At 31.1% G+C, this 26118-nt stretch overlaps 8 protein-coding genes across 8 annotated transcripts; 3 read left to right on the forward strand and 5 right to left on the reverse strand.

Annotated features, from left to right (window-relative positions):
* Positions 1-33: 33 nt before the first annotated feature.
* Positions 34-1356, forward strand: OCT59_022496 (uncharacterized protein; the record flags this gene model as incomplete). Its single annotated transcript, XM_025321231.2, has 2 exons — positions 34-130; positions 212-1356. The coding sequence occupies 2 exons, from the start codon at positions 34-36 to the stop codon at positions 994-996; spliced, it is 882 nt and encodes a 293-aa protein (XP_025169475.1). The 3' UTR covers positions 997-1356.
* On the reverse strand, positions 1222-4257 carry OCT59_022497 (uncharacterized protein; the record flags this gene model as incomplete). The annotated part of the gene is made up of 12 exons (XM_025321232.2): positions 1222-1614; positions 1686-1788; positions 1863-1888; positions 1985-2172; positions 2253-2463; positions 2551-2666; positions 2741-2888; positions 2955-3045; positions 3116-3239; positions 3309-3390; positions 3464-3913; positions 4114-4257. The coding sequence occupies 12 exons, from the start codon at positions 4255-4257 to the stop codon at positions 1609-1611; spliced, it is 1689 nt and encodes a 562-aa protein (XP_025169476.1). The 3' UTR covers positions 1222-1608.
* A 125-nt stretch (positions 4258-4382) lies between these two features.
* OCT59_022498 (uncharacterized protein) lies at positions 4383-5271 on the reverse strand. Its single transcript, XM_066144819.1, has one exon. It carries the CDS (start codon positions 5002-5004, stop codon positions 4717-4719), a length of 288 nt encoding a protein of 95 aa, XP_066006243.1. The 5' UTR covers positions 5005-5271; the 3' UTR covers positions 4383-4716.
* Positions 5272-5597: 326 nt separating this feature from the next.
* On the forward strand, positions 5598-6691 carry OCT59_022499 (uncharacterized protein). The gene is made up of 4 exons (XM_066144820.1): positions 5598-5651; positions 5736-5831; positions 5913-6136; positions 6280-6691. Exons 1-4 carry the CDS (start codon positions 5623-5625, stop codon positions 6357-6359), a joined length of 429 nt encoding a protein of 142 aa, XP_066006244.1. The 5' UTR covers positions 5598-5622; the 3' UTR covers positions 6360-6691.
* A 6751-nt stretch (positions 6692-13442) lies between these two features.
* OCT59_022500 (uncharacterized protein) lies at positions 13443-13679 on the reverse strand (the record flags this gene model as incomplete). The annotated part of the gene is made up of 1 exon (XM_025327791.2): positions 13443-13679. The coding sequence occupies one exon, from the start codon at positions 13677-13679 to the stop codon at positions 13443-13445; it is 237 nt and encodes a 78-aa protein (XP_025169478.2).
* A 2062-nt stretch (positions 13680-15741) lies between these two features.
* Positions 15742-16173, reverse strand: OCT59_022501 (uncharacterized protein; the record flags this gene model as incomplete). Its single annotated transcript, XM_066144821.1, has 1 exon — positions 15742-16173. The coding sequence occupies one exon, from the start codon at positions 16171-16173 to the stop codon at positions 15742-15744; it is 432 nt and encodes a 143-aa protein (XP_066006245.1).
* Positions 16174-21435: 5262 nt separating this feature from the next.
* OCT59_022502 (uncharacterized protein) lies at positions 21436-22299 on the forward strand (the record flags this gene model as incomplete). Its single annotated transcript, XM_066144822.1, has 5 exons — positions 21436-21549; positions 21887-21921; positions 21997-22031; positions 22106-22140; positions 22222-22299. 5 exons carry the CDS (start codon positions 21436-21438, stop codon positions 22297-22299), a joined length of 297 nt encoding a protein of 98 aa, XP_066006246.1.
* A 2140-nt stretch (positions 22300-24439) lies between these two features.
* Positions 24440-25207, reverse strand: OCT59_022503 (uncharacterized protein; the record flags this gene model as incomplete). The annotated part of the gene is made up of 1 exon (XM_025333764.2): positions 24440-25207. One exon carries the CDS (start codon positions 25205-25207, stop codon positions 24440-24442), a length of 768 nt encoding a protein of 255 aa, XP_025169480.1.
* Between the last annotated feature and the right edge of the window lie 911 nt (positions 25208-26118).

Consider the following 26118-nt stretch of genomic DNA (forward strand, 5'->3'; position numbering starts at 1 on the left):
GTTTTAGTTTCTGTGTCTCTCTCTCCAAATAAAATGACAAGCGTGTTACAAGAAATACCGCATTTTACAAGATTAAGTGAGAGAGTCGTCCGTATTCTCGGTTTAAATCCTGGTCACTTAACTTTGCAAGGTTTGCTTAATTTAAACCTAAATTTCTTCGGTCGAATTCGGTTAACAATTTTTTCAAGTAATAATTTGAATTTTTGAACAGGAACAAATACATATCTTATTGGAACTGGCTCAAGTAAAATTTTACTGGATACTGGAGAGGGAAAACCCGAATATATTCATTTATTAATCGATTCACTTAAAAAACTTGGAGAAAATGTTATTATCTCCGATATATTGATTTCGCACTGGCATTTTGATCATGTTGGAGGTATCGATAATATTCTACAATATGCAAGTGAAAATAATTTACCTTCACCCATAGTGCACAAGAAACTCGATCCTGAACATGATAAATCTCATCATACATTCCAGCAAGTAGAAAATAATCAAATTTTCAAAACCGATGGTGCAACTATCCGTTCTATTCTTACTCCTGGTCATTCAGAAGATCATGTAGCTTTCTATTTGGAGGAAGAGAACGCAATTTTCACTGGTGACACTGTTCTAGGGCAAGGTACAGCTAAATTTGAAAATCTTGGCGAATACATAAATTCATTACAGAAATTGAAACAATTTTCTCCTGATCGTTTATATCCTGGTCATGGCCCAGTGGTTGAAAATGGCACAGAAAAATTAGAGGAGTATATTACTCATCGTTTGAAACGAGAAGAAGAAATAATTGAAGTTTTAAAAAAGTCGGAAACTCCGTTAACACCAGGACAGATTGTAGAAATTATCTATGTTAAATATCCTAAACATTTATGGTCCGCAGCAGAACATGGTATAATACTTCATCTTATTAAATTAGAGAATGATGGACTAGTTAAGAATATAGATATTGAAAGTTCAAAAGGGAAATGGACTATTATTAATTCTAAAATTTGATTATTTAAGAGACAAATATTAAGGTTATCATTGTCATTACTCCTTATTTTAAAACCAATGCGAAAATTGTGAAAATTGTGAACTATCTCTACCTACATAATCTCAGAAAGTTATAACTATAATTTGCAAAGTTTCGTGTACGAGTTTTAATCGAACTAGAAAATAAAGTTAATTCTTTAAAGAGAAGTAAATTATTTTAAAATAAGTAATCAAAAGATTTTTCTTATAGCAAATCTTGATCTAGTGAAATTTTATTTTATTAATGAAAGAAAAAATAATTGTTTATATTATATTATAACTATTACAGTAAATGATTTACAGAATAATGGTTGTTGATATTAATGTTATCATACAATTTCATTATGGTTTAGGTTATCTTTATCATTCATATAATTATGTGAATGAATTTGTCCGTTTTAAGATGATAATCTGATATATAAGAGCTCAAGTTGTTCTTACTGGAATAACATTTTGAAGACAGCCTCAAAGAGTGAAACAAACATCCTAATATCTTTCTTTATTGACGACATTAGAAAAATAATCCGATTGTAACTGTAACATCAGCCATTACAATTATATACATGATAAAGTATATAAATCACATATATTTTCTTAATCCTAAATATAAAAAAGTAACGGAATTAATTATAAATATATTTTAATAAGCAAAATAAGTAATAATTACTTACCCAGAGCTTAATCAATCCATCCCAACTACAAGTAGCTACCTTTGAAGTTTCGTGAGGATGCCATTCACATCCAATCACAACATTATCATGCGCCTTGAATTTTCTATTCGTTATAAATAAAATGTTAAATTATTTGTACATATTTTCTAAAAACAATACCTAACATTATACACTTACTTGAGCATTTTACATGACTTCCAATCCTATAATATAATAAGAAACATCACGTATTAGTAAATTTTTTTCTTTAGAAAAAACAAGGCTTAAAAGTAATGACGTAATAATATAAACACACTTACCCAAAACCACATACTTCCTTCTGAATCACCCGACATAATAAATCTTCCATCAGGTGAAAAATTGACTTGACAAGCATAACCAGCTATTAGATGGCCAGTAAATCGTTTCTTGCGATGTATACGGAACCTATCCTTGGCACCATATATTACAATTTGGTTATCCAACGATTGACAAGCTAACCATTTTTCTGTAAATTATTAAAAAAAATTAATTAAATGAACTCTGAAGCTTTTTAAAAATTCCAAATAGTATGAGAAACTTAATTACTGTTAGGGTGCAAAGTCACAGCAGGCATACTATGCATATGAGGTTCTGCAATATATTTAATCACCACAGGGATGTCAAACTCCCATGCTCTCAACGTCTTGTCATCTGAGGTTGTAACAAAACGTCTGTTTTCATCGACAAAAGTGATAGTATTCACAGCACCTAAATGTTGATCGTATTCTTGTGTTACCTCACCAGTATTAATATCAAACTAAAACGGTGAATATCAATATAATTATGTAAATAAATAAAAATTTTAAGATCAAATATAAAATAAAAAAATTTTTAAAAAACATACTTGCACAATCTTTTTATCCGAGCAACCCGCTAAAAATACGTGTTGTTTATCTTCATCAGGATTGAATTTAACAACATAGGGTATTTTTCCTGTGGTAAATGACTTAATACACTGGCCTATAATAAAACAATAATTAAAAACCATTTTACATAAACACTTCTAATGTAAAATATTTTGAATTTAATCATACCAGTCTCGGTGTCCCACAATTTGATATACTTGTCATAACTAGCAGTCAAGAAACGCCTTCCATCATTCGTGAATGTAATATCTCGAACTGCTTTGTTATGTCCTATATAAGTTCTTAAGCATCTACGATCATTATACACATCCCAAATCTATATTCAATCATAAAAATTAATCTTTTTTTTTATTTTGAATCTACTAATAATATAATTTCTTACCTTTACTTTCGCATCCATACTTGAAGACAGAATTAAATGTGCCGATTTGGGGAAAAATCGAATTGCACTGACACCTTTATTGTGGCCAGACCTATAGATAGTTAAATAAAGATGTTAACAAAGATATAATGTTACATATGTACAAGCCAACTGACAAATACCATGTATGAATACATCGTTTTGGAATAAAACATTCTTGCGTTCCAGGCTCTCCCAGTAAATTAACGTCCAAATCCATCGGTACATGCATATAAGTTCTTCCTTGGTAATCGTATTCCGATTTTCCTAGAAAAAAAATTACGTATGTGTAAATAGCTTATCAAAACAACATGCAACACTTTGAACTAGATGTACCATGAAATATTGTTCTTTCTTGACCAGTCTCAATTTCCTTTTTAGATTTGGTCTCAGATTCGGTCCTTGTAATTATCGTGCCCTAAATAAATATCGTTCATAAATAAATGCTATGTACATCCGATTTATCCGATTATAATATAATTACACATTACCTCTGGCGGTCCAACAGGATTTCCGATATTTTCGCCTTCATAACCAGCCCAAGGACCCATGTACTTATCTTCACCTTCTAATACAGCAGAATCACCTTTAGGTAATCTCTGCGGCATATCATCTGGTTTAGGTGTCGGATCATAAATAGTAGCACCATTCATTGCTACAGCTTTCTCTATGTTGCCAACATACCCTGTTCCTGATTGTGTTATAAGTGAAGGATCTAGCGCGTACCCAAAAGAAGTAAAAGTACGTTGTTGTGTTTTGAATGCTGCTTCACTAAAAGCTTGTTCTTCAACATGACCAGTTAAAACATTCTTATTCATTACTTTTGTACTATATGGATTAGCTGGTCCGAGTACGGGTTTCATCATATCATCGTACGGTATATTCACGGAAATTTGAGTGTCGGTAGGTCTTGTTAAAATTGAATTCGAAAGTTTTGGATCCTATATGGTGAAAATCAACCATATTCACGTCAATTGATGTGCCCTTATAAATTTATTTTTTTCTTTAGATAAAAAACTGGTAAAGGGAATAAATGGTTAAGCGAGGAAGAAACAATGAGAACATTTCGAGTAACCCATGTATGGGAAACGCATCTGTTTACAACAGGTTACTTATTAGATAGAACCCAACAATCACCAACCTCTAGACTGACGTCAGGGGCCAAATCTATCTTTGAACGTTTTACAATTTGAGAATCTGCATTTTCATGATTGGTTCGTTTGGTTGAGTTCTTTGTGAATTCATCTTCACTACTAGAACCGTATTCGACGGATAATAGATCCATATCTAAACTTGGTTTATATTCTGGTTTAGCGAAGTAAATCGAGTAAATCGTCAAATTTGTGCTACAAAAAAAAAAACGGTTCTCAAATCTCAATACAATAACAATTGCGCCATTCAAATAATACAAATAATGAAAATCATGTGACAAATAAGACTTTATTTGGTTAAATTTTTTTTTGACGGAGAGGTTAATCCGATACAATTTGAATTTGAAATTTGAAAATATTCTAAATAATTCTAAAATGATTTATGATTTCTCATTTTCCACCACAAAAACTATGAAAAGATATATTATTAATATATATTATTAATATTGAAAAAATTTTATGATTTTGTGAGGGGAGAATTATGTCTAAATTTTTTTTTGATTAAAGAATTTTATATTTTTTTTTTTTTAAAAAAAAGAATTAATAAATGAAATAAATAAAAATAATTGTTCGATATAAAGTCCACCGTTTTATTATGGCATCATAAGGATAAATGTAACCAATTTGTCCGTCCAATATTTTCGATCGTATAGAATTTGCTCTGCAGATAGAGCAGACCTTGAAGAAAAACTTGTTGCCATTGTTTTTGTTATTAAAGATATACCGTTTGCTTTTTTGATTTCTTGTGTCGTTATAGATGAAATCGAAGAGATAGTTGAAGGATTAGAAATAACCTTCTCGGAAGGTTTATAAGTGTGTTGTTGTTGACGATCAAAAGGTGAGTGAATAAGAGCTGGTTCAAAATCTGCGAGGAATGACATATTTTGTATCAAAAAATTTTAACTGATCAAAAAAGTAGATATTTAATGAAAGATATATTTGATGGAAGAAAGAGAAAAAAAGAGCGTGTATTTATAAATATTTTTAATATTTTTAAAATAAACAGGAAAAGAAATAAACGAAAAGTTTCAGGTTACTTGTACTTTTTAATAAAGAAAAAATTTTTAATGTGTAACAATTTGAACCTGCATAATCAAGTTATCTAACAGGTATGTTATTCTAATATATATTCTGTCTAATTTACCCCCGCTGCCCCCGCCAAATTTTACCCAATCTAGAAAAGTAATCAGTTATTGTCGTTTTATTAAGTCTATTAATTCTGCAAATAGCCCCAATTTTTATTCCTGTAAAAAGAAGAATTGCGGACAATACAATAATCGCATTGATTTTCCATAAAAAAAAAAGTCATTGTGACTAACAAGTAAACAGTAAACAAAGTAAACGTCGGAGTTTTAGAGAATAGAGAGTTTTATTAAAAATTTATTTTGATGTATAAATAAAATGTTTTCATTTGATTGGTTATTAATCACATGATAAATAAATTTCACAGATGCACCAAAATTTAAAAAAAAACAAATCCCTTCTTTTTATCATTAGCTATGACAGACGCTGAAGGTATTTTTTTTTGGCAAGTAATTTTATTTTATAATGAGTATTTGAAAAATAAACTTTTAATTGAATTGTTTTTGTTTTAAGACTTTATACCACTTAGTCAAGCACAAATTGAAACTATAGACGCCATAAATGAACCAAAAATTTCTGAACCACGAAAGCTGACTTTATCAGCATTAAAATGTAAAAAATGCAGGTTGTTATATATATTCATTTAGTCTAATTTAGTCTAAAGTTTACTTTATTCTTTATTTATATTTATTAATAAAAATTGTAGACAAACGATAGTATCAACTAAAGATTTCGTTAATCATGATCAAGGAAAAGGGCAAACAGCATTTGCATATAAAAAACGTGACTCATCATTTTCACAAATTGTATGCTCTTCATATTTCATTGAACCAATGGATTGGATATTTGACAGAGTACAAGAAGGTGAATTGGAAGGAAAAATAAAATGTCCAACGTGTCAAGTTAAATTAGGCAATTTCAGTTGGGCTGGTAAGTCCTTTTTAAATTGTTTTATGATCTTTTAAGTATTATTTGGTCAACCTTTAATCCATTAAATCATCAATCCAAGCCAATATTTATTCTGCTAATTGTTTTAAAAAAAATTTCGGAAATACTCAATCATCTTAATATAGGAATGCAATGTTCTTGTGGTTCATGGATAACACCTTCATTTGCTATTCATCGTGAAAAGGTTGATGAAGTTTTAACATGAAAGAATTTCAGATATTTAATTTCATTTATTTTAGCTTAATTCATTATTATTTACCTAAAAATCTAATTATATGAGATCGAAAAAATTAATAATAATAGCGCGAATTAAAGTTCAACGACATGTAATTACTGTTATCATGTACTGTTAGTCTGTTACATACACCATAATACTACGAAAACTCTGTTTTTTTATTAATTTAATATTAATGGTCGTTACCTTCAATGGTGTGATTTAAAACTTAATCAACCATCACAATTGATCGCAAAATTTCATCTATCATTTAATTTGATGATCATAAATAAATATCTTGATGTTTAACAATTTAATGATTTTTTTTACTGGGCGTAAATGAATTGATGAGTACCGTATTTTTTGATACATGATTTACATTTATGTTTATATCAAAAAAAAACAGTCATGAAGAAAAGCATACATTATTTTTGATGTAAATACTCTAGATATCAAGCTTATTGATATAAACAGCCATTGTAACAATGCTTGGAATATAATCGGAACAGAAGTCACAGAACTTTTATACAAATGGAAGGATCGAAAAGCAAGACATTAAGCTCAGATAATCAAATAACCTCAACCAGAATATAAATTTATAGAATTATTTATTTTATTTCTTAAAGGATGGTTATCGGGATCCATCCCAAAAACTATCTTATGTACAAAAAAAAAGACAAAGAGGATTCTGAAGATGGAAAATCGATATTCATTCCAACGCCAGGACCTCACGATAGAGAGATGTGTGTATAATGATATATATCCCGTGACGTTATGATAGATAAGTACGTGACTGGCGATCTTTTTTATTCTCCTATTCATCACCTCTTGTAACCACGGAGTTAATGAATAAAATTTTTTATAATGAAAATGCGCAAATTTTCATAGATTATTTATTAATATGCTATATATTTTATTTTGCATTAATTGGATTTCATAAAAAACAATTGATTTTGGATTTACTTACTTACCTGCAGATGTAAATACTGTATTGTATATATTAAATAAATATTTATATATTTTTTAATATTATATATTATATTTTACTTTATATTTTTTAAATAAAAATAAAAATATAGCTGTATACTGCATATAGTACCCCGGTACTATTCAAGAAAGTCCGCTTAGAATGAATAGTACTCGGGTGGGACTATAGGAGGGGACGGGTACATTGGAAGAGGGGTACTAATCATGTGATAATAGAATTAAAGTAGCTATGATTTTATTACAATTAAATAAATTAAATAAAGTATATGATTAGTACCGGGTACGTATCTGGGTTCTGGGGTACTATCCAAAATCGAATTTTGATTAGTAATACCCCGGTAGGCCGGTACTATTTGAAGAAATGACGATTTACTGAAAATTAATTTCTATAAATAACTCGAAAAAAATTTTATTAACAAGCCACATCTCAAATTTTTTTTTTCAGTTGGCTAATTCAACTGAGTAATGATTCTACATTACGTTCTGAAATTCGGGTATTTTAAAGCAATAATAACAAACCTAATATAATACTACTATATTAATTTATAAAGAGAAATCAAAACATGAGATGGTAGCAAATTTTCTCACCAATGGATTAGGGAAACTATACGGTATATATTGCAATATATATAAGAAAATTATATTTAATTAAGAATCAGTAAGTAGAATAAGTAGAATTACATAATTTCTAATTATGTAATTATTAGAATTAATATTAATTATTTACTAATAATCTTATTTTAAATTAAAATTAACAACATTTTAATTTAAAATATAAATATAATATATAACTTGTAATTTCACTGTAATGTTTTTAGTCTACTTTTATTAGTCTACTTTCATAGCCTTTTTTATAAAATATTGGATAATAATTAATCTATAATAAAATTAATACTTTTTACTCTTTTAGTTTTTTGCAATTATTTTAAATTCTAGTAATTAGATTTAATAAACTTTTTTAAAAAAACTGATTTTCAAATTTTCAAATTTAGCTAAATTTGTTCTTTTTTTTTTTTATTAATATTAAATATAGTACAGTAAATTTATAATGTAATTTTAATTAATTTTAGCTGATATTATAGTCTAATTTTAATTAAAACTTTAAAGAGTAATAATTCTACTTTTAATAATTGGTCTTATACAATTTTAAGTTTATTTAAAAAAAGTCTTTAAATTTCTCTTTCCAATTATATTAAAATTGTATAAATTAAATATTTAGATACTAAGTTTAATATTTGAATTTTGATTAGGAATTTAATTTAGATTTAATTCAAATTTTTTTAATTTGTATTTAAATTTAAACTGAATTTGAAATTTGATTTTGATTATTTAATTTAGGTTAATATAATACTTCAAATAATTAATCTAAATACTATTTATAACTTTATATAATTTAAGAAAAATCCTACTATTATTTGTAATAAAAATCTAAATATAAAATATAAATAATTATATAAAATATACTAAATAAAATAAAAATAATGAAAAAATTGAATTACAATAACTGCATACTGTACCATATTTCTTCTTTAATATACAAAGATCCAACTAGTTATAATAGTTAGATGATGTTGAAAAAACAATATGGTTATCTACCAATAACTCAAATTGATTGAATTTTTTGCAAAAAAAAAAATGTTCATTTTAACCTTGCTTACATGAATTTTAAAGGCTTTTAAATACACATGATGTATGCATTTTGGTTTTTAAAAGTTACAAAATCAATAAAATCAATATATTAAGTGTAACCTAAAGGTATTTCTCAAGTAAAACTTAAAACATAGAGACCAGTTTGTTAGGACCCTGAACAATACTGATACAACTTATATTTGAGGATATATTATTATACTCTGGAATGAATGGTCATCCTAAGAAGGACCTTATCGCACATGTTACTACACCCATGAGTGATCAGCACCATATAGAATACTGAGATCGGCAGGAGTCGTATAGCACGTTCTGAAACTATCTTGGGTCAAGACCCAACCCCATGTAGCCTTCCCTACTAACCATTCACTCACTGTAAGGTAGCCTCTAGCCAGTATATTTTTGTTAGAGTTTCCCAACTAATGGTACAGTCAGTAGTGGCTTTCATGATATCAGGTAACTATCTAGAACTCTTTTATACCACCATCTTAGGTACTAGGTTTCACTCAAAAGCCACTACAGCCTGCGATTACCTACTACCGATGGTACAGTTATGAACTCCTAGTAGTAGCTGTGATAGGGATCAGAAAAGATTCGATTAAAATCGAAACTATCGAAAATTGATAAGAATCGATTTTAAATCGAATCTCGAATAAAAATTGAATCTACTTATTGTGGCGCAGTTTTGTTAATTTGACCGTAAATTATTATTTGTTCATAATAGTTAATTTTGGCCAAATTCATAATTCTGCCCGCTAATCACGTGATGGAACACAAACTTCCTAAAAAGGAAATTTTATCTCCCAATAAAATTCAAGTTGATATCACACAAGGTTGTACAAATTTCCAAAAAAGGAAATTTATTCGTCGATTACTGTAATTTTTTGTAATCACGTAATATGTGTTTAAACACACCTATTATAAATAGTATAAAAAAAAATCGGTATTTGTGAAATGATTAATCGTAATTAATCGATTTTAGAATCGATTCTAATAATGGGAATCGATTCCAATCCCTAAGCTGTGAAGGTTCTCCTACACAGACCATGACTACCAAAACAGAAAACCTCAAGGAATCTCCAGGATCACCTTTTTATAGTGGTTACCATACCACAAGAATCACCAACTAGAACGAAAGACGTAGGAAATCAACCCTTTACCTTATCCCAATACCATCAGTTCAGGAATGTACAAGGTTGGTCTAAACCTAACAGAAGGTAAACTATTATAAAGACATTGCAACCTAACTTTACCATCTATGGTACCTATCTAGCATGACAAACCTCACGCATTAAAGCTTGCCACACCCTTAGTGGTATATTTCTTACCAGTGACCACTAAGACAAGACACCACCCCCAAATTATGCAAGCAGTGACCTCAAAGACAGGATTCCAAACCTACCAATGACCTCTTAGGAAACGTGGAAAGGATATTGAGGCTCTTTATTGAAATATGCGACTGTTACCGTACATACTAATACACCAAGATGCAATCTAATCCAACACTGGTAAAAAGATGATTTATCCTACACATATCTTACACATATTGGGTACTCAAAATGTAAAAAATCATACACAAATAATACACATATCATATACATATCAGGTACTAATATATATATCATACATATATCAGATACCTGATAGGTATACTATATATATAAGTATCCGATATGTGTATGATATGTGTATTATTTGTATATGATTTTCTACATTTTGAGTACCCGATATATGTAAGATATGTGTAGGATATGTGTAGGATAGACCATTTTTTACCAAATAAGAACTAATCCCCGTACCTTCACGCTATTAACAGGTAAATTGCCGTGCAGTACAACTTACATTTAATATTCTAACAGTAATTTTATTAAGATTTATTCGCATATTACAAAAAGAAGTAAAAATTAAAATAAATATCTAACTAAAAACAAATAGTCGCACAAATTTGTATATATAAAGAAGAAACTAAACTATAAAACCTAAATTTGTATATTCCAACTTTAAACCTAAAAAAGCAAAGTTTCAGATCAACTACCCATGTCCAATCCATCCTACCCTACAATCCAGTAAGCCAAGACCTTAAATCAGATGAGAACTGTTCAACTCTTCAGAAAATCCGAAAGGTTATTAAGCCAATTTGTTCCTCGGATTATAGCAGAATGTGTCCAAAAAATTCCAAGAGAGGACCATTTAGAAGCCTGAAGCAGGGAAAGAGACTCATTGGTCAAGGAGAAATTAACTGGAGAGGTGTCAAAGTGAAAGTTCATATAATCAGAACTCTTAGTCATGCGAAGTAAAGCAGGCGTAATATGCATCACCTTATTCTTGAGAGATTTCATCTTACATCTAGGTCGCCAAAATTGATGGTAAATTTCACGATAGAGTTTGAAAAAATTTCTTGTAATAATATTGGAAGAGGACCCCAGATATCTAATATAAAGGTCATAATGGACTTTTGGCCAAAAACACCCCTTTTTGCTGAAACTCAAAAAATCGTTTTTTGTAAATATCTCAGCATCCAGTAATTCAATTTTAATGAACTTTTTTTTATTTTGTAGCCCTCATTTAGCTCTACAATTTAAAAAAACGTTCATCAAAATTGGACCACTGGATGCCGAGATATTTACAAAAAACGATTTTTTGAGCCCTGAAAAATGGGCCAATCTGCCGAAAGTGTGACTTATGACCTGTTTTGGAGATATCCGGGGTCCTATTGGAAGCATCATGCCGAGATAAGCCAGAGCTTGAAATAATTAAAGAAGAGAAATCTCACGAAATAAAGCCTCGAAGAAACTAAAGACTAGTAAAGGTTAAATAGTCAGAATAATTCTGAAGAAAAAAAAGTTCAAGGAAAGAAAGAGTCTTTAATTGTAAAAGTAGTGCGTCAAAGTTCAAATGGACTTTAGGAGAGGCAGAAGCTTTCTGGGCTAGATTAGGGATTGGAATCGAAAATCGAATCTTTTCAAGATTTTTCTTATAGACGACCAACCTGACTTTGAATCAGTTTCTAATTTCAGCAAAAATAATCAGCACTTGGCCGGCATGAAGAATTACTTTGGAGTCAGGTTAACTTATATGTAAAAAATTGCTGAGAATCGATTCTCAAGAATCGATTTTACTATATTTTGTCGATTTTCGATTAATCGATTCCAATCCCTAGGCTAGATGAGTTATAAAACATTTCAGGAGTTCTGTTAACTTATTTCAATGTGATAAATAAGCAGAAGTATTACTATTAGACGGAAGGATATCTGGTGAACAGGTGAAAAAGTGCTTAAGAGTTTCCATAAATATTCCACAATTGAGATAAAATAAATCATCTGCGTATAAATCTGGGTACTGGAACAGCAGGCGGGACATAAGAGGAAGTTCGTCAAACTATAATTGCAAGCAGAATCTGTAAGAAGTAGAAATACGTGAAACATCCAATCGATAATCATAAAGCGTGTCTTTCAAGATGTCAAAGGTTAATTTCTAATCAATGAAGGAGTAAGAGGATTGTAAAGTGGTAAATCTGGATAAGCTCAAAATTTTGAAGAAAACTCGCATATCTGAGAGGTTTGCCAAAAAATGACTGAATCAATAATAAGAGGGATTTCAGTACATAAAGAAGTAACAAGTAGACGTTGAAAGGAAAAAGAATCTATCAACAAATTAAAAGGAAGAGAAAGGTCATCATAAGACAAAGGTTCAGCAAGAACCAGACATCGAAAAAGATACAAATCAGTAGAAACATCTATGATAGTTTGGAAGTTGCAGTCAAGACGTAATTCTTGTATTTGACTATAAATGGCCATCTATAGAATATAATAAGGAAGGTAGACGCGTTGTTTCAAAGAGGAGCATCAGAAAGTGGAAAATAGGTAATCATAGGCCGTGAAGAATAAAAGGTGATAGAACTCCTTTGAGGTAACATTCGAAGAACCCGAAGAATAAATCCCAGTTCAGAGGCTTGTGGTGAAATGGGTCCATTAGACCATGAAAAAATTCCTGAAGTAAAAATAAGAGTATCATCTCGTTGTACCTATCTGCAAGGTATTTCATTAGAGGATATAGGATTGGATTTAGAGCATTTCGCATGGAGATAAATGTAATGTTCTATGCCAAGACATAGCTTGGGATTAATGTCAAAAGAAATAGCGGGTAGTTGATGAGAAACAATTGTACTTTTAGATAAAGAAGGAAAAGAAGAATCCATCAGGAATAACTCAGGAATGCGGACATAAGAATATCCTAATAAAATTTTAAAAAAGGAACATAATAAAAAAGGAGAAAGAAATAAATTAATATTATTACAAGTAGAATCTATACATGAAGACATATGAAATAATTGTAAACATCTATAAGAAAGAAGAAAAGTTAAACAAGATCAGTGAAACAATTTAGATCCAACAGATCGCACTTGAAGAGGATTATCCACTATTGTAAGGAACAACCTTGTCAGGGAGTGATAATAGACCGATTAGAAGAAGAAATAATCCAATGTGAGAAATATACAATTTGAGTGCCATAGACATCAACAGTATAAAAAACACATTTAAAGATCATAGAATCAGATTCACCTAATCCAGCAATCCAGTAATACCGATTACGGGCTTTAATATAGGAGTGCTCATCAATAGTAACAAGGGCAGAATCTTGTAATTTCAATAAATAAGAAGGATATTGTAAAGGCATAACAGGAGCTGATAAATGGAAACATAAATCGGGTATATTAATAAAATGAATAAACTGGAAAGGAGTTTTGCCAGTTTTAGACCAAATTCATTCTTTTTAAATCCATCCAAGTATATATAAATTGGTGAAAAGGATCAATAAGTTGCATGAGACACCAAAGTGGAGAAAATAACTAAGTAGCTTTTTCAAAATTCGCAAGTTCAGAAGATAAAGTGACTAATAGAACAAAATGAGTAGACATCAAATCCAGACAAAGGGCAGCAGGAAGCTTAATAGTCAAACTACTCTTATAAAGAATATGTAAAGTCTGAAAAATCCAATTATGATGAATTGACCTTCGACTAGAATTCTATTTAGAAAAATCCAAAATTATATCTAAAGAAAAGGGCCATTTCAGAGCTCATTGAAGAGTACGAAAAGTAATAACAATCCAATTGGAGTATATAGAACCTGAAGAATAAAGGGAGACCCAAGCCATAAAACGGGAAATAAGTTGTTGACACAAATAAGTATAAGGGTTGGTATCTTCATTAAAAAATTTTGATGATAAAGCCAAAGAAGGAAAAATATGGGAAAGAGAAAGCAATTTCTTATGGATCCCATAATATGATCCAATAGTTCGTGTAAGCGTTGCTTCTGGAATATAAGTGACTTGAGATCGAAAATAAACCTTTGGAAGGATAACAGCAGAATGTAGGTATGCCAATTGTGCAGAGGTTAGTTTCTTAAAACGCAGTGCAAAATAAATATCCTTGATTTGAGAAATCACAAAGGAAAGAGAGCCTTGCAGATTAAACCATATGCTTAAGAAGCGAAAAAAAGATGAAAGCTTCAAGGGATTAATTGGAGATCCATTGTTTCCATTAAAGACAAAAATTCAGAAGAAAGGAAAAATGTTATCGGGAATTAACTAGACAAAGAGCAAACTAGTTCATATTTGGAAAAATTTGCAGTGATATTATTAAGAAAATAAAAGTCCCTAGCAATAGATAAAAGATGTTGAAGACCATCCAATGAGGCAAAAATAAGCGTGGAATCGTCCATGTAGGTGAGTTGAGTAATCGGGATAATAGGATCCAAGTGCTTATTGTTATTTTAAGAAAGGATATCTTTGGGTATATGAGAAGACCAAAGGTATGGGGAGATAGCAGAGTCAGATAATTCTGTAAGCAATGGGTTAAAATAAATGGTTCATAAAAGAGGAGAAATAACTTCTCCTTGATCAATGCCTATCAGAATGTTATAAGGTGAAGTGAGACCATAAGGCATGAAAATGCGATTTTTCCTATTGGTAAAAAGACTAATAATAAAATTAGACAAATTTGCAGGAAACCGTAAATGGTTAAAAACTAATCGCAACATTCAGAGATCAATGGAGTCAAACGCCTTGGAAATATCTTGACTTAAAATCCAAAGTTCTTGTGAGGACTGGGAGAGTCGATGACTTTTGATGATACCATCTAAAACATTAATTGGAGTATTCACAGAGGAACCAGGTAAACCAGCAAAATTGTTGCCTTGAAGTACATGGTGCGAGGAAAAGATGCTGAAAAGTCGATTATTAATAATCTTGACAAGTAATTTCCAAGCTGTTTCCAACAAAGTAATAGGCCGAGTATTTTTCAATAAGGCATCAAATTCGTGGAATTTTAGAATGGAAGCAATAGCCAGTCTTCAGGAATATCTGAATAGTCGAGGTAACGATTCATAAGTTTACATAAGAACTGGAGAGAAGTATCTGAAAGCAATTTGAACCATTCATAAGAAATGGAGGAGGGACCAGGAGCTTTGTGTATAGGGGAGGCTGAAATGACTTCACGTAGTTCTAAAATAGAAATATGTGACATTACAGAATCATATAAGGATTCATGGAACTGCTCTAACAGAGAATATTGTTTCTGTTATCGCGGGGAAGAAAAGAAAGAAAATCAAATAGAAAAATAGAAGGACCAACAATATTTTGGAAATGTGAAATGGCTGCATCTTTGATTTCCTCAGGAGCAACTAAAAGTTTAGGACAATCAGGAGTATCTACAACCAGAACTCGATCAAGAACAATACATCACCTTTCTCGATTTAAAGAACTGGAAATAAATTTGCCTTTATTTTCATAGAAATTAATATTTCTTTCTGAAATAGCTGATTTTATAGAAGCAATCTTGAATTTGTCAAATTCCAAAGTGTTACTAGTTGAGAGGAACCGCTTTAACTTCCACAAAGATTTTTGAAATTGAATTAAAAATTCAATATAAGAAAAGTTCGAAGACTTGAAAATCACCAGGAGTTGTGAAGAATGTGTAAGACCATTAAGGAGTCCAGAGTGATTAGGAAATAATTCTTTAAAAGCAGGTTCAAAATTATTGAAAAAATGGGACCACAAAGTAGTCAATCGGGAAATAGATGTCAGTTTTCGCAAGAACATTGTAAAATGGTCTAGACTATGTCTCAAATGAATAAAAGGTTGCAACTCATGAGGAATAGCCTTAAGTTTCATCAACGAAATTATTTTTTTTGGAAAATAAGAGCGACCAGCAGATAACAAAGCAGATTTGAATCAGTGCCAAATTTGATTTAGAGTTAAAACGAAGAGAAAGGAGGACGTATTAGATAATAAAGAAGAAACTTCTTTAATAAAAGCTTCCTTCTGTTTAGAGATGGCAGAGTAAAAATCAAAACAAGTACGACCACGTTGACGTTGTTTGATATAACTGGATGCATGTTATTTTCTAGTAAGCGTAAAGAAATCAAAATGAGCTGTAACTAGAAAATTATCAGTAGGAAAAACATTCGTCAAATCTGAAACTGAAGACCAAAGATAAGGAATAGGAAAGGAAGGAGAAATCCAAATATAATCAAGTCAGAACAAAGAACCAAAACTCGTGGATCAAAAAGTAGGAGATAGATGAAGTGAATCACTATCAATTTCACATAAATCATCAAAATGTTGTTCGTGAAGCATTTTGAATAGAGAGTTCAAAGGGATGATTAGCAGAAATCTGTGTCAAGAAATGTTCATAAACCGCATTAAAATCACCACCAAGAAGAACATTGTGATTCAAAAGCCTAGCGGAATGAATCCATGAGATAAGAGTGGAATGGCAATCAGCGATAATTGAGCGATTCGAGTTACTAACGGGAGGAATATAACCGCCAATAAGAACCACATTACATTTTCCTGAAAGTTGCAGAGTTAAACCAATTAATCTATCGTTAAAAAACTTCTTTTTAATTACATACATAGCCAAGGAAGAGTGTAAAATAATGCCAACACTAGAATGACGATTGGCAGTAGAGGAATGTATAAACCAAGAATGAAAATTATAAAAAGTCAAATAAGGGTTACAAATGTAACGATGAGCAGGAGAACATAAATTGGTTTCTGTTAAAATAATACCATGTAAAACATAGGATATAAGAATGGAAAAAGATTTAACTGTTTAGTTGGGCTAACTAAGAAACGAACATTAAGAGAGCCTAACCGCAAAATATTAGATGAAGATAAATCAGAAGAATGAACAGAAGAAGAAATATGAAATGGAAAATAAGAATTATTATGAAAATTAATATGATCTGAACTATCAGCAGAAAGAAGGTCCTGCTGTACCCTGTTATGAGTGTTGTCACTCATTAAAATAATTGTAAAGGATCAGGAATTAGTTTCAACCACCCAACTGTTGAGCAGCGGGAATGAAGTGGTGGTATTATTATCAGGCAATGCTGTAGTTACTGGGAAAGGAGATAATCCATCAAGCCTAGTTAGAATGTTACTTAAGTTGCTATCGCTGGTCGAAAACCAATATATCGGGTAGCAGATATGTATCAGATATGTACCCGATATGTGTAGTATTAATGCAGAAAATCGGGTACCCGATATGTATAAGATATGTGTAAATATATATATCATATACATATTGGGTACCGATATGTATATGATATGTAAATGATATGTATATGATATATATATTTACACATATCTTACACATATCGGGTACCCGATTTTCTGCATTAATACTACACATATCGGGTACATATCTGATATATATCTGCTACCCGATATATTGGTTTTTGACTAGTGATGAATGGTTTGTTGAGTAGAAGTAATGTTATTCAATTCTTTATTATAATCAAAAGCCTAGGAAAGAATAGGATCACGTCTGGGTTGTAAAGTAGTAGTCGAGAGGAGAGGTGCATGTCTAGAGGAAAGGACATTTGCAGCATCATTATGAGAGAAAGATGTATTAGGGAACAGATGTACTAGCATATTCGGCGAGGATAATTGTTGGTATTCAAACTGGGAAATTGGGCCAGTTTCGTCCCAATTGTTCATTTAATCATGAGAGTCATATCATGAATCACGATTTTCCAAAAATGTCTCATAATCTGGCTGTGCATAGAAGTGTCATGTAGGAAGATAGAACTTTCCAGTTCAGCAATTCGGAGTTCATGGCTTTTAAGCTGAGCAAAAAACCAATCAACTCGTTCATTCAAGGAACGGACGGTTGCAGATAAATCCAAGATTTGTTACCGAAGAGCAGCTATCTCTTCTGGAGTTATACTTGGGTAAGTTTGGGTAGGTGGAGTGACTAATGGCCTACCTATAGGCTGTGATTGTTGAGTGCGGGAAGATGAAGGACCGGTAGAGAAGGGAGTATTAGAAAGGTGTCCTTGTCCAGATTGACGAGAATTATTTGACCTGTTCCCAGTATTATGGGCAGAACAGGAGGGACAAGAACAGGAACGCGAGCGTGAAGAAGAATGACGGAAGAATTGATTCGGATTACGACCTCTTTGAGGGCCAGTTTTAAATCGAGAGTATAATTTGTCTAGCTGTGCAGAGGATTTGTTGGCAAGGCAGGGAGAACACTAGAATAGCGAGCAGCCTATACGGCCGTATACATGGCAGGTTCTTGACTTGATCAGGTAAATGCCAAGTGAGACCTTGATTCTTGAATGAGACAGTCAATTTCAAGGCTGAATCGAGAGTTTCTTGTGAGAAAAAATTTATATACACATAGGGCTTGAGTTTGTAAAAAGTGTAGGAAAGCGGGATATTGATCGCTTTAGCAGAGACTTGGTTGGCGATATCAGTTAAGTCAGCTTCTTTAATATTTTTTGGAATACCAGCCAGAACTGCTACATATTGTCTTCGTGCATCACGTTGGGCTTTTGAATATGTAGCTAGACAAATATGTAGGGAGTTATCGAGACAGAGGATCGCCCATATGTCATCAAATTGGCGATTGGATCGGCAGTGCTAAATTGTACCATGGCAGTATAATAATGATTTTGAAGGGAAAATTTACAATGCACAACAGAACCATAACAGGAGAAAGCTAAGTGGACTTGTGTTTCAGTAAGGAACAAAGGAATATTGGTAATAAACAAAGATTTGGTATCGACATTTCATTTTGCGTCTGCAGAGGAGTATTGTACAAAGACCAAATCGAGAAAATCAGCATATGAACCAGAGGTAGAAGAGGTAAGATCAGCCTGTGCAAAAAAGGAGACGAGGATTCTCTTTTTGTCACCAGATCCTTCACAACGAGCACGGGAATTATAAGAGGAAAGTTTGGAGAAGGCACGATCGACTTTGTCGCATATAGCACGGTTGGTAGTAAATTTAGATTTGAATGCATCAGGCATGTCACATAAATATGCAGCAGCATGATAATAAGAGGAGGTAGACTGCACTAAAGCCTTTGAAGTATCAGAGGAAGGAGCGCGGGCCAGATTAGAAAAGTTAACAGCTTTGCGGTATTAGAGGAAGCATGAATAGAGGCGTCAACAGTTTCAACGGGAGTGGTAGTATTGTCGGGAGAAGTGATCACTTGGACTTTATTGATGGGAAGACCTGAAGGAACACTGGATATAAGGTTGGAGACAGGAGTAACAGGCGAAGTTATATCAACATTCATAGCGTCATCGGAGACAGTACGCGAACATTTGTTAGGCGCGCCAGCGGTATTATTGGGAGACAGAAGCCAGTCTCCAGAAGGAGATGAGGTATCAGGATGCGGCAGTGATGAAATATCTGGATTAATAACAGAAGGAGCTGAAGGTGTAGTCATAGTAAAAGTTCAGTAAAGAGGAAAGCAACTGGAGAAATATTAGTATATTGAACGAGCACTTAGAAATTTTTGAACGAAAATTTCAAAAATAAATTTTGTTAGTAATTTCAAAAATCAGGGAAAGAGTTATGTAAATCCTCTCACAACTTGCATTTGAAATTCTAACAGTGATGATTTTTATTAAGATTTATTCGCACATTACAAAAAGAAGTAAAAATTAAAATAAATATTTAACTAAAAACAAATAGTCGCACAAATTTATACATATAGAAAAGAAACTAAACTTTAAAATCTAAATTTGTATATCCCAACTTTAAACCTACAAAAGCAAAGTTTCAGATTAACTACCCAAGTCCAATCCATCCTACCCTACAATCCAGTAAGCCAAGACACTAAATCGGACGAGAACTGTTCACAACTTACATTTGAAATTCTAACAGTGAATTTATTAAGATTTATTCGCATATTACAAAAAGAAGTAAAAATAAAATAAATATCTAACTAAAAACAAATAGCCGCACAAATTTATACATATAGAGAAGAAACTAAACTATAAAACCTAAATTTGTATATCCCAACTTTAAACCTAAAAAAGCAAAGTTTCAGATCAACTACCCAAGTCCAATCCATCCTACCCTACAATCCAGTAGGCCAAGACACTAAATCGGACGAGGACTGTTTGACTCTTCAGAAAATCTGAGAGGTTGTTAAGCCAATTTATTCCTCGGATTATAGCAGAATGCGTCCAAAAATACCAAGTGAGGACCATTCTGAAGCCTGAAGCGGAGAAAAAGACTTGTTGGTCAGGAAAAAGTCACTGGAGAGGTGTCATAATGGAAATTGGCACTGGTCGAAATTAAAAAAATTGGACATATGGAAAATCGGCCAAAAATCAGACCAAAATTGACTAACATTATAAATCGGCATATCTGATTGATGCCAATCAGACAATTTGATAAAAATTCAGCAAAAAATCATTATATTTGATTGACGGCTGATTGATGCTAGTTGAAATCAAAAAAAAAATGGACAAATGGCAAATCAACCTAAAATTTGCCCAATATTCAAATATGCACTTCTGATTTATGGAAAATTGACAATTCAATAAATATTCAATAAAAATTCAATAAAAATTCAGCAAAAAATCATTATATTTGATTGACGGCTGATTGATGCTGGTTGAAATTAAAAAAAAAAATGGACAAAATAGCAAATCAACCTAAAATTTGCCCAATATTCAAATATGCACTTCCGATTTATGGAAAATTGACAATTCAATAAATATTCAATAAAAATTCAATAAAAATTCAGCAAAAAATCATTATATTTGATTGACGGCTGATTGATGCTGGTTGAAATTAAAAAAAAAATGGACAAAATAGCAAATCAACCTAAATTTGCCCAATATTCAAATATGTACTTCAGATTTATGGAAAATTGACAATTCAATAAATATTCAATAAAAATTCAATAAAAATTCAGCAAAAAATCATTATATTTGATTGACGGCTGATTGATATCAAAAAAAAAATCTGACAAATTTGTAAATCAACCTAAAATTTACAATATTCAAATATGTACTTCAGATTTATGGAAAATTAACAATTCAATAAAAATTCAATAAAAATTTAGCAAAAAATTATCATATTTGATTAACAGCTTAAAATTTGCCTAATATTGTCTGATTTATGGCACTTTTATATCAAATTGCACTGGTCAAAATCAAAACTTTTGGGCATGGAAAAATTGTCTCAATTTCAGAAGTTATTCGAATAAACGATTTTTCAAAATCAACTTATGATGTACTAAGCCGCAGCCACAGTAAAATTAATCTGGCAATTAGTTGATCTATTACCGAATTTAGACTTTATTTAAACTAAAGTTTCGAAACTTTATCTTCATCTAACTTCATTCCTAAACAAAACGGTTTTAAACGTTTTGGGATTTTTTTTTAATTTTTTATCGGAAATAATGTTCCAATTTTTAACATTTTTATTTTTTATGAAACGTTTTTTAACTTTTCATTTAATATTTTCAATCGGAACATTAGTTAACGTTCTGATTTTATTAATTTTTTTTTGCAAAAACTATTACTTTAAAAAACGTTTTCTAACATTTTTTTTTTATACTTTTAAATAGGAAATCGGCTCCTACTTGGATACCGAATTCCAAAGGTAAGTTTCGAAGAATTTCTTTGAAACTTTATAAAAAAAAACGTTTTCTAACATTTTTTTTATACTTTTATATAGGAAATCGTCTCCTACTTGGATACCGAATTCCAAAGGTAAGTTTTGAAGAATTTCTTTGAAACTTTATAAAAAAAAACGTTTTCTAACATTTTTTTATACTTTTATATAGGAAATCAGCTCCTACTTGGATATCGATTTCCAAAGGTAAGTTTCGAAACAAAAGTTTCGAACTTTAAAAAACGTTTTTTAATATTACTAAAAACGTTTTTTTTTACTTTTGTATAGGAAATCGGCTCCAACGTGGACGCCGATATTCCAGATAAGTTTCGCATTTTCGAAACTTCTTTTGAAAAAAACGTTTAACGTTTTTTTTTTAATATTATTGTAGGAATACCGTAAAGTTTCGATTTTTCGAAACTTTTTGACAAAAATTAATAAAAAACGTTTAATTTAACGTTTTTTATTATATTTTATTATTTTTTTTTGCAGGGAAATCGGCTCCAATATGGATACCAGAATCCCGCAGGTAAAGTTTCGATTTTTTGAAACTTTTTGAAAAAAATTAATAAAAAACGTTTAATATAACGTTTTTTATTATATTTTATTATTTTTTTTTGCAGGGAAATCGGCTCCAATATGGATACCGGAATCCCACATGCAAAGTTTCGATTTTTCGAAACTTTTTGAAAAAAATTAATAAAAAAACGTTTAAATTTAACGTTTTTTTATTATTTTTATTAATTTTTTTTGCAGGAAATCAGCTCCAAATTGGATATCGGAATCCTGCAAGTAGTTTCGATTTTCGAAACTTTTTGACGCAAATTAATAAAAAAACGTTTAAATTAACGTTTTATTATTATTTTTATTATTTTTTTTTTTGCAGGAAATCGGCTCCAAATTGGATACCGGAATCCTGCAAGTAAAGTTTCGAAGTTTCGAAACTTTACGAAACTTAATAAAAAAACGTTTAAATTTAACGTTTTTTTATTATTTTTATTAATTTCTTTTGCAGGAAATCAGCTCCAAATTGGATACCGAAATCCCGCAAGTAAAGTTTCGATTTTCGAAACTTTTTGACGCAAATTAATAAAAAAAACGTTTAATTTAACGTTTTTTTTATTATTTTTTATTATTTTTTTTTGCAGGAAATCGGCTCCAAATTGGATACCGGAATCCCGCAAGTAAAGTTTTGAAGTTTCGAAACTTTATGAAACTTCGAAACTTTATGAAACTTAATAAAAAAACGTTTAAATTAACGTTTTTTTATTAGATTTTATTATTTTTTTTGCAGGGAAATCGGCTCCAAATTGTACCAGAATCCCGCAGGTAAAGTTTCGTCGAAACTTTTTGACGCAAATTAATAAAAAAAACGTTTAATTTAACGTTTTTTTTATTATTTTTTATTATTTTTTTTTGCAGGAAATCAGCTCCAAATTGTACCGGAATCCCGCAGGTAAAGTTTTGATTTTTCGAAACTTTTTGATGAAACTTAATAAAAATGTTTAATTTAACATTTTTTATTATATTTTATTAATTTTTTTGTATGGAAATTGGCTTCGATTTGCCATCCTACAGGTAACGTTTTGATTTTTGAAACTTGAAACTTAAAAAAAAACGTTATTTTAATGTTTTTTCTTTTTTTTTTTGTAGGAAAATCATCTCCAATTTGTAGAAACAAATGGGAATTAAGGAATTTAACGTATACCGGATTTGTTAGAAAGTTGGGATGATTTTTGGTGAAATTGTTTTATATGTATATGTAATATTTTAAATTTCAGAATAAAATTTACTGTAATTTGCGATACAATTCAGAATACAAATCAGAATAAATTTTTTACTACAAATCGGAATAAATTTTACTACAAATCAGAATAAATTTTACTACAAATTGGAATAAATTTTACTACAAATCAGAATAAATTTTACTACAAATTGGAATAAATTTTACTACAAATTGGAATAAATTTTACTACAAATTGGAATAAATTTTACTACAAATTGGAATAAATTTTACTACAATTCAGAAAATTTTGTCACAAATTTACCATAATTCAGAATAAATTCACTGCAATTCGGTAAATTTATGAATAATATTTTTTAAACAATTCGGATTAAAAATACTAAGCAATTCAGATACAATTCAGACATTCTGATCGGCATCGATCGGCCTGCCAATCAGAACTTTGCCTAAATTAATAAATCGGCCATATTTATCACCAAATTCAGCCTAAAATCAGAAATCCGATTTCTAGCCGATTTGGACTATTTCGACCAGTGTGGTAAAATCAGAACTTCTGGTCATGCGAAGAAGAGCGGGCGTGATATCCAACACCTTATCTTTAAGGGATTTTATCTTACATCTTGAACGCCAAAGTTGGTGATAAATTTCACGTTGTAATTTAAGAAAATTTCTTGAAATAATATTGCAGGCAGAACGCTGAGGTAGTTTGGAGTTAGAAGTAATTAAGGAAGAAAGATCACGTGGAATAAAACCTTGGAGAAACTAAAGTCCAGTAAATGAAGAGGACTCAGAGTATGTTTGAAGAGACGAAAAGCCAACAGAAGGAAGAGCTTTTAATTGGAAAAGGAGAGAATCCAAGTCTTGTCGGGCTTTAGGAGAAGATGAAGCTTTTTGAGCAAGGCGATTTAAAAATCGATCCATTAGTTCCAATAAAATGCGTTGAGAAGGCAATGAAGGAGAATTATTATCGATCAGACTGGAGTCGGCATCCGGGAAGCATGTAAAGAAATGTTCAAGGGTTTCCATAAAGATACCGCAATTTGGACACAAAGAGTCATCCGCATATAAATCCAGGTAACGATGTCGTAAGCGAAACATCAAGAGAAGTTCATCAAACCAGAGCTGGAGCTGGAATCGAAAAGAGGCAGAAATATGTGAAATATCTAAACAATGGTACAGAGTGTCTTTGAGAAGGCCAAAAGTAAGAGTCCAATCAATTACAAAGTAAGAGGACCGCAATGGAGTGAATCTAAAAAAACTTAATAATTCAAAGAAGACTTTCATGTCCGAGATAGTATGCCAATAGGCGACTGGATCATTAATGAGAGGAACATCGTTGCATAAAAAGGCGACAAGTAATCCATGGGAGGGAGTGGGAATATCAAACAAAGGTTCAAAAGGAAACAAGGGAACATTGAGGGAATCCGTAAGCGAAGAACAACAGGAGAAATATTCATCATTAGAGACATCCGTAATTTGTAAAAAGGTGCAGTTGAGACTGGAGTTGGAGGTGCAGCAATAAATGGCCATCCAAAGGATGTATAAGGGAGACCGAACATGTCATTCAGGAGAGGAGTAGCAAAAGTTTGAAAAAGGGATGTATTGATGCTTGGTGTAAAATGTAATAGAATTATTACAAGGCAGAAGACGAAGAATGTAAACTGTGAAGAATAAGGCCTAGTTCAGAAGCTTGCGTGGAAAGCGGACAATTAATCCACGAAAGTACACCAGAGGCAAGGATAAGGTCATCATCCCTTTGAAGCCATCGCAGACATCGTATAAATCATGTGTAGAGTTAAATTTCCTTTTGGCATATAGATAAATATGATGTTCCAGACTTCCAGTCCAATGCGTAAGTCTAAATCAGGATTAGAAAGGACATTGGGTAGGTGAGAAGATACCAAAGCATTTGTAGGCAAATTAACAGGAGAATTATTCACTAGAAATAATTCAGGAATATGTATACGGGAATATCCTAATAAAATTTTAAAAAATGAACATATCAAAAAAGGAGACAAAAATAAATTAATATTATTACAGGTAGAATCAATATGCGAAGACATATGAAATAATTGTAAACACAACTTACATTTGAAGTTTGCTTAGAGTTTATATTAAAATTTTTCAAAAGTTGCGTATTACAGGGGTATTTTCAAAATTTCGTTATCCTACATACCCATGTTTTTAACACAACTAGTGATTCGATGAGAGGATTCTAATGATAGTAAAATCGCATTTCTAGCTTCAATATTGACAGAGTTATGCCATAAAATGTATTTTTACTTCAGTATTTAAGTTTATTTGTGAGTTGTATTAGTGTCCAAGAACGCTCTGGATTGCAAATTATATATGATCAAAAAATGATGATAATAACTTTGACGATAGACAATCAATATCGATTCTGTTAAAAGAATCGGCAATATTTTCTCCAAGTTGTTAGT

Source organism: Rhizophagus irregularis, chromosome 31 (genome assembly GCF_026210795.1).
Source record: "Rhizophagus irregularis chromosome 31, complete sequence".
NCBI lineage: Eukaryota > Fungi > Glomeromycota > Glomeromycetes > Glomerales > Glomeraceae > Rhizophagus > Rhizophagus irregularis.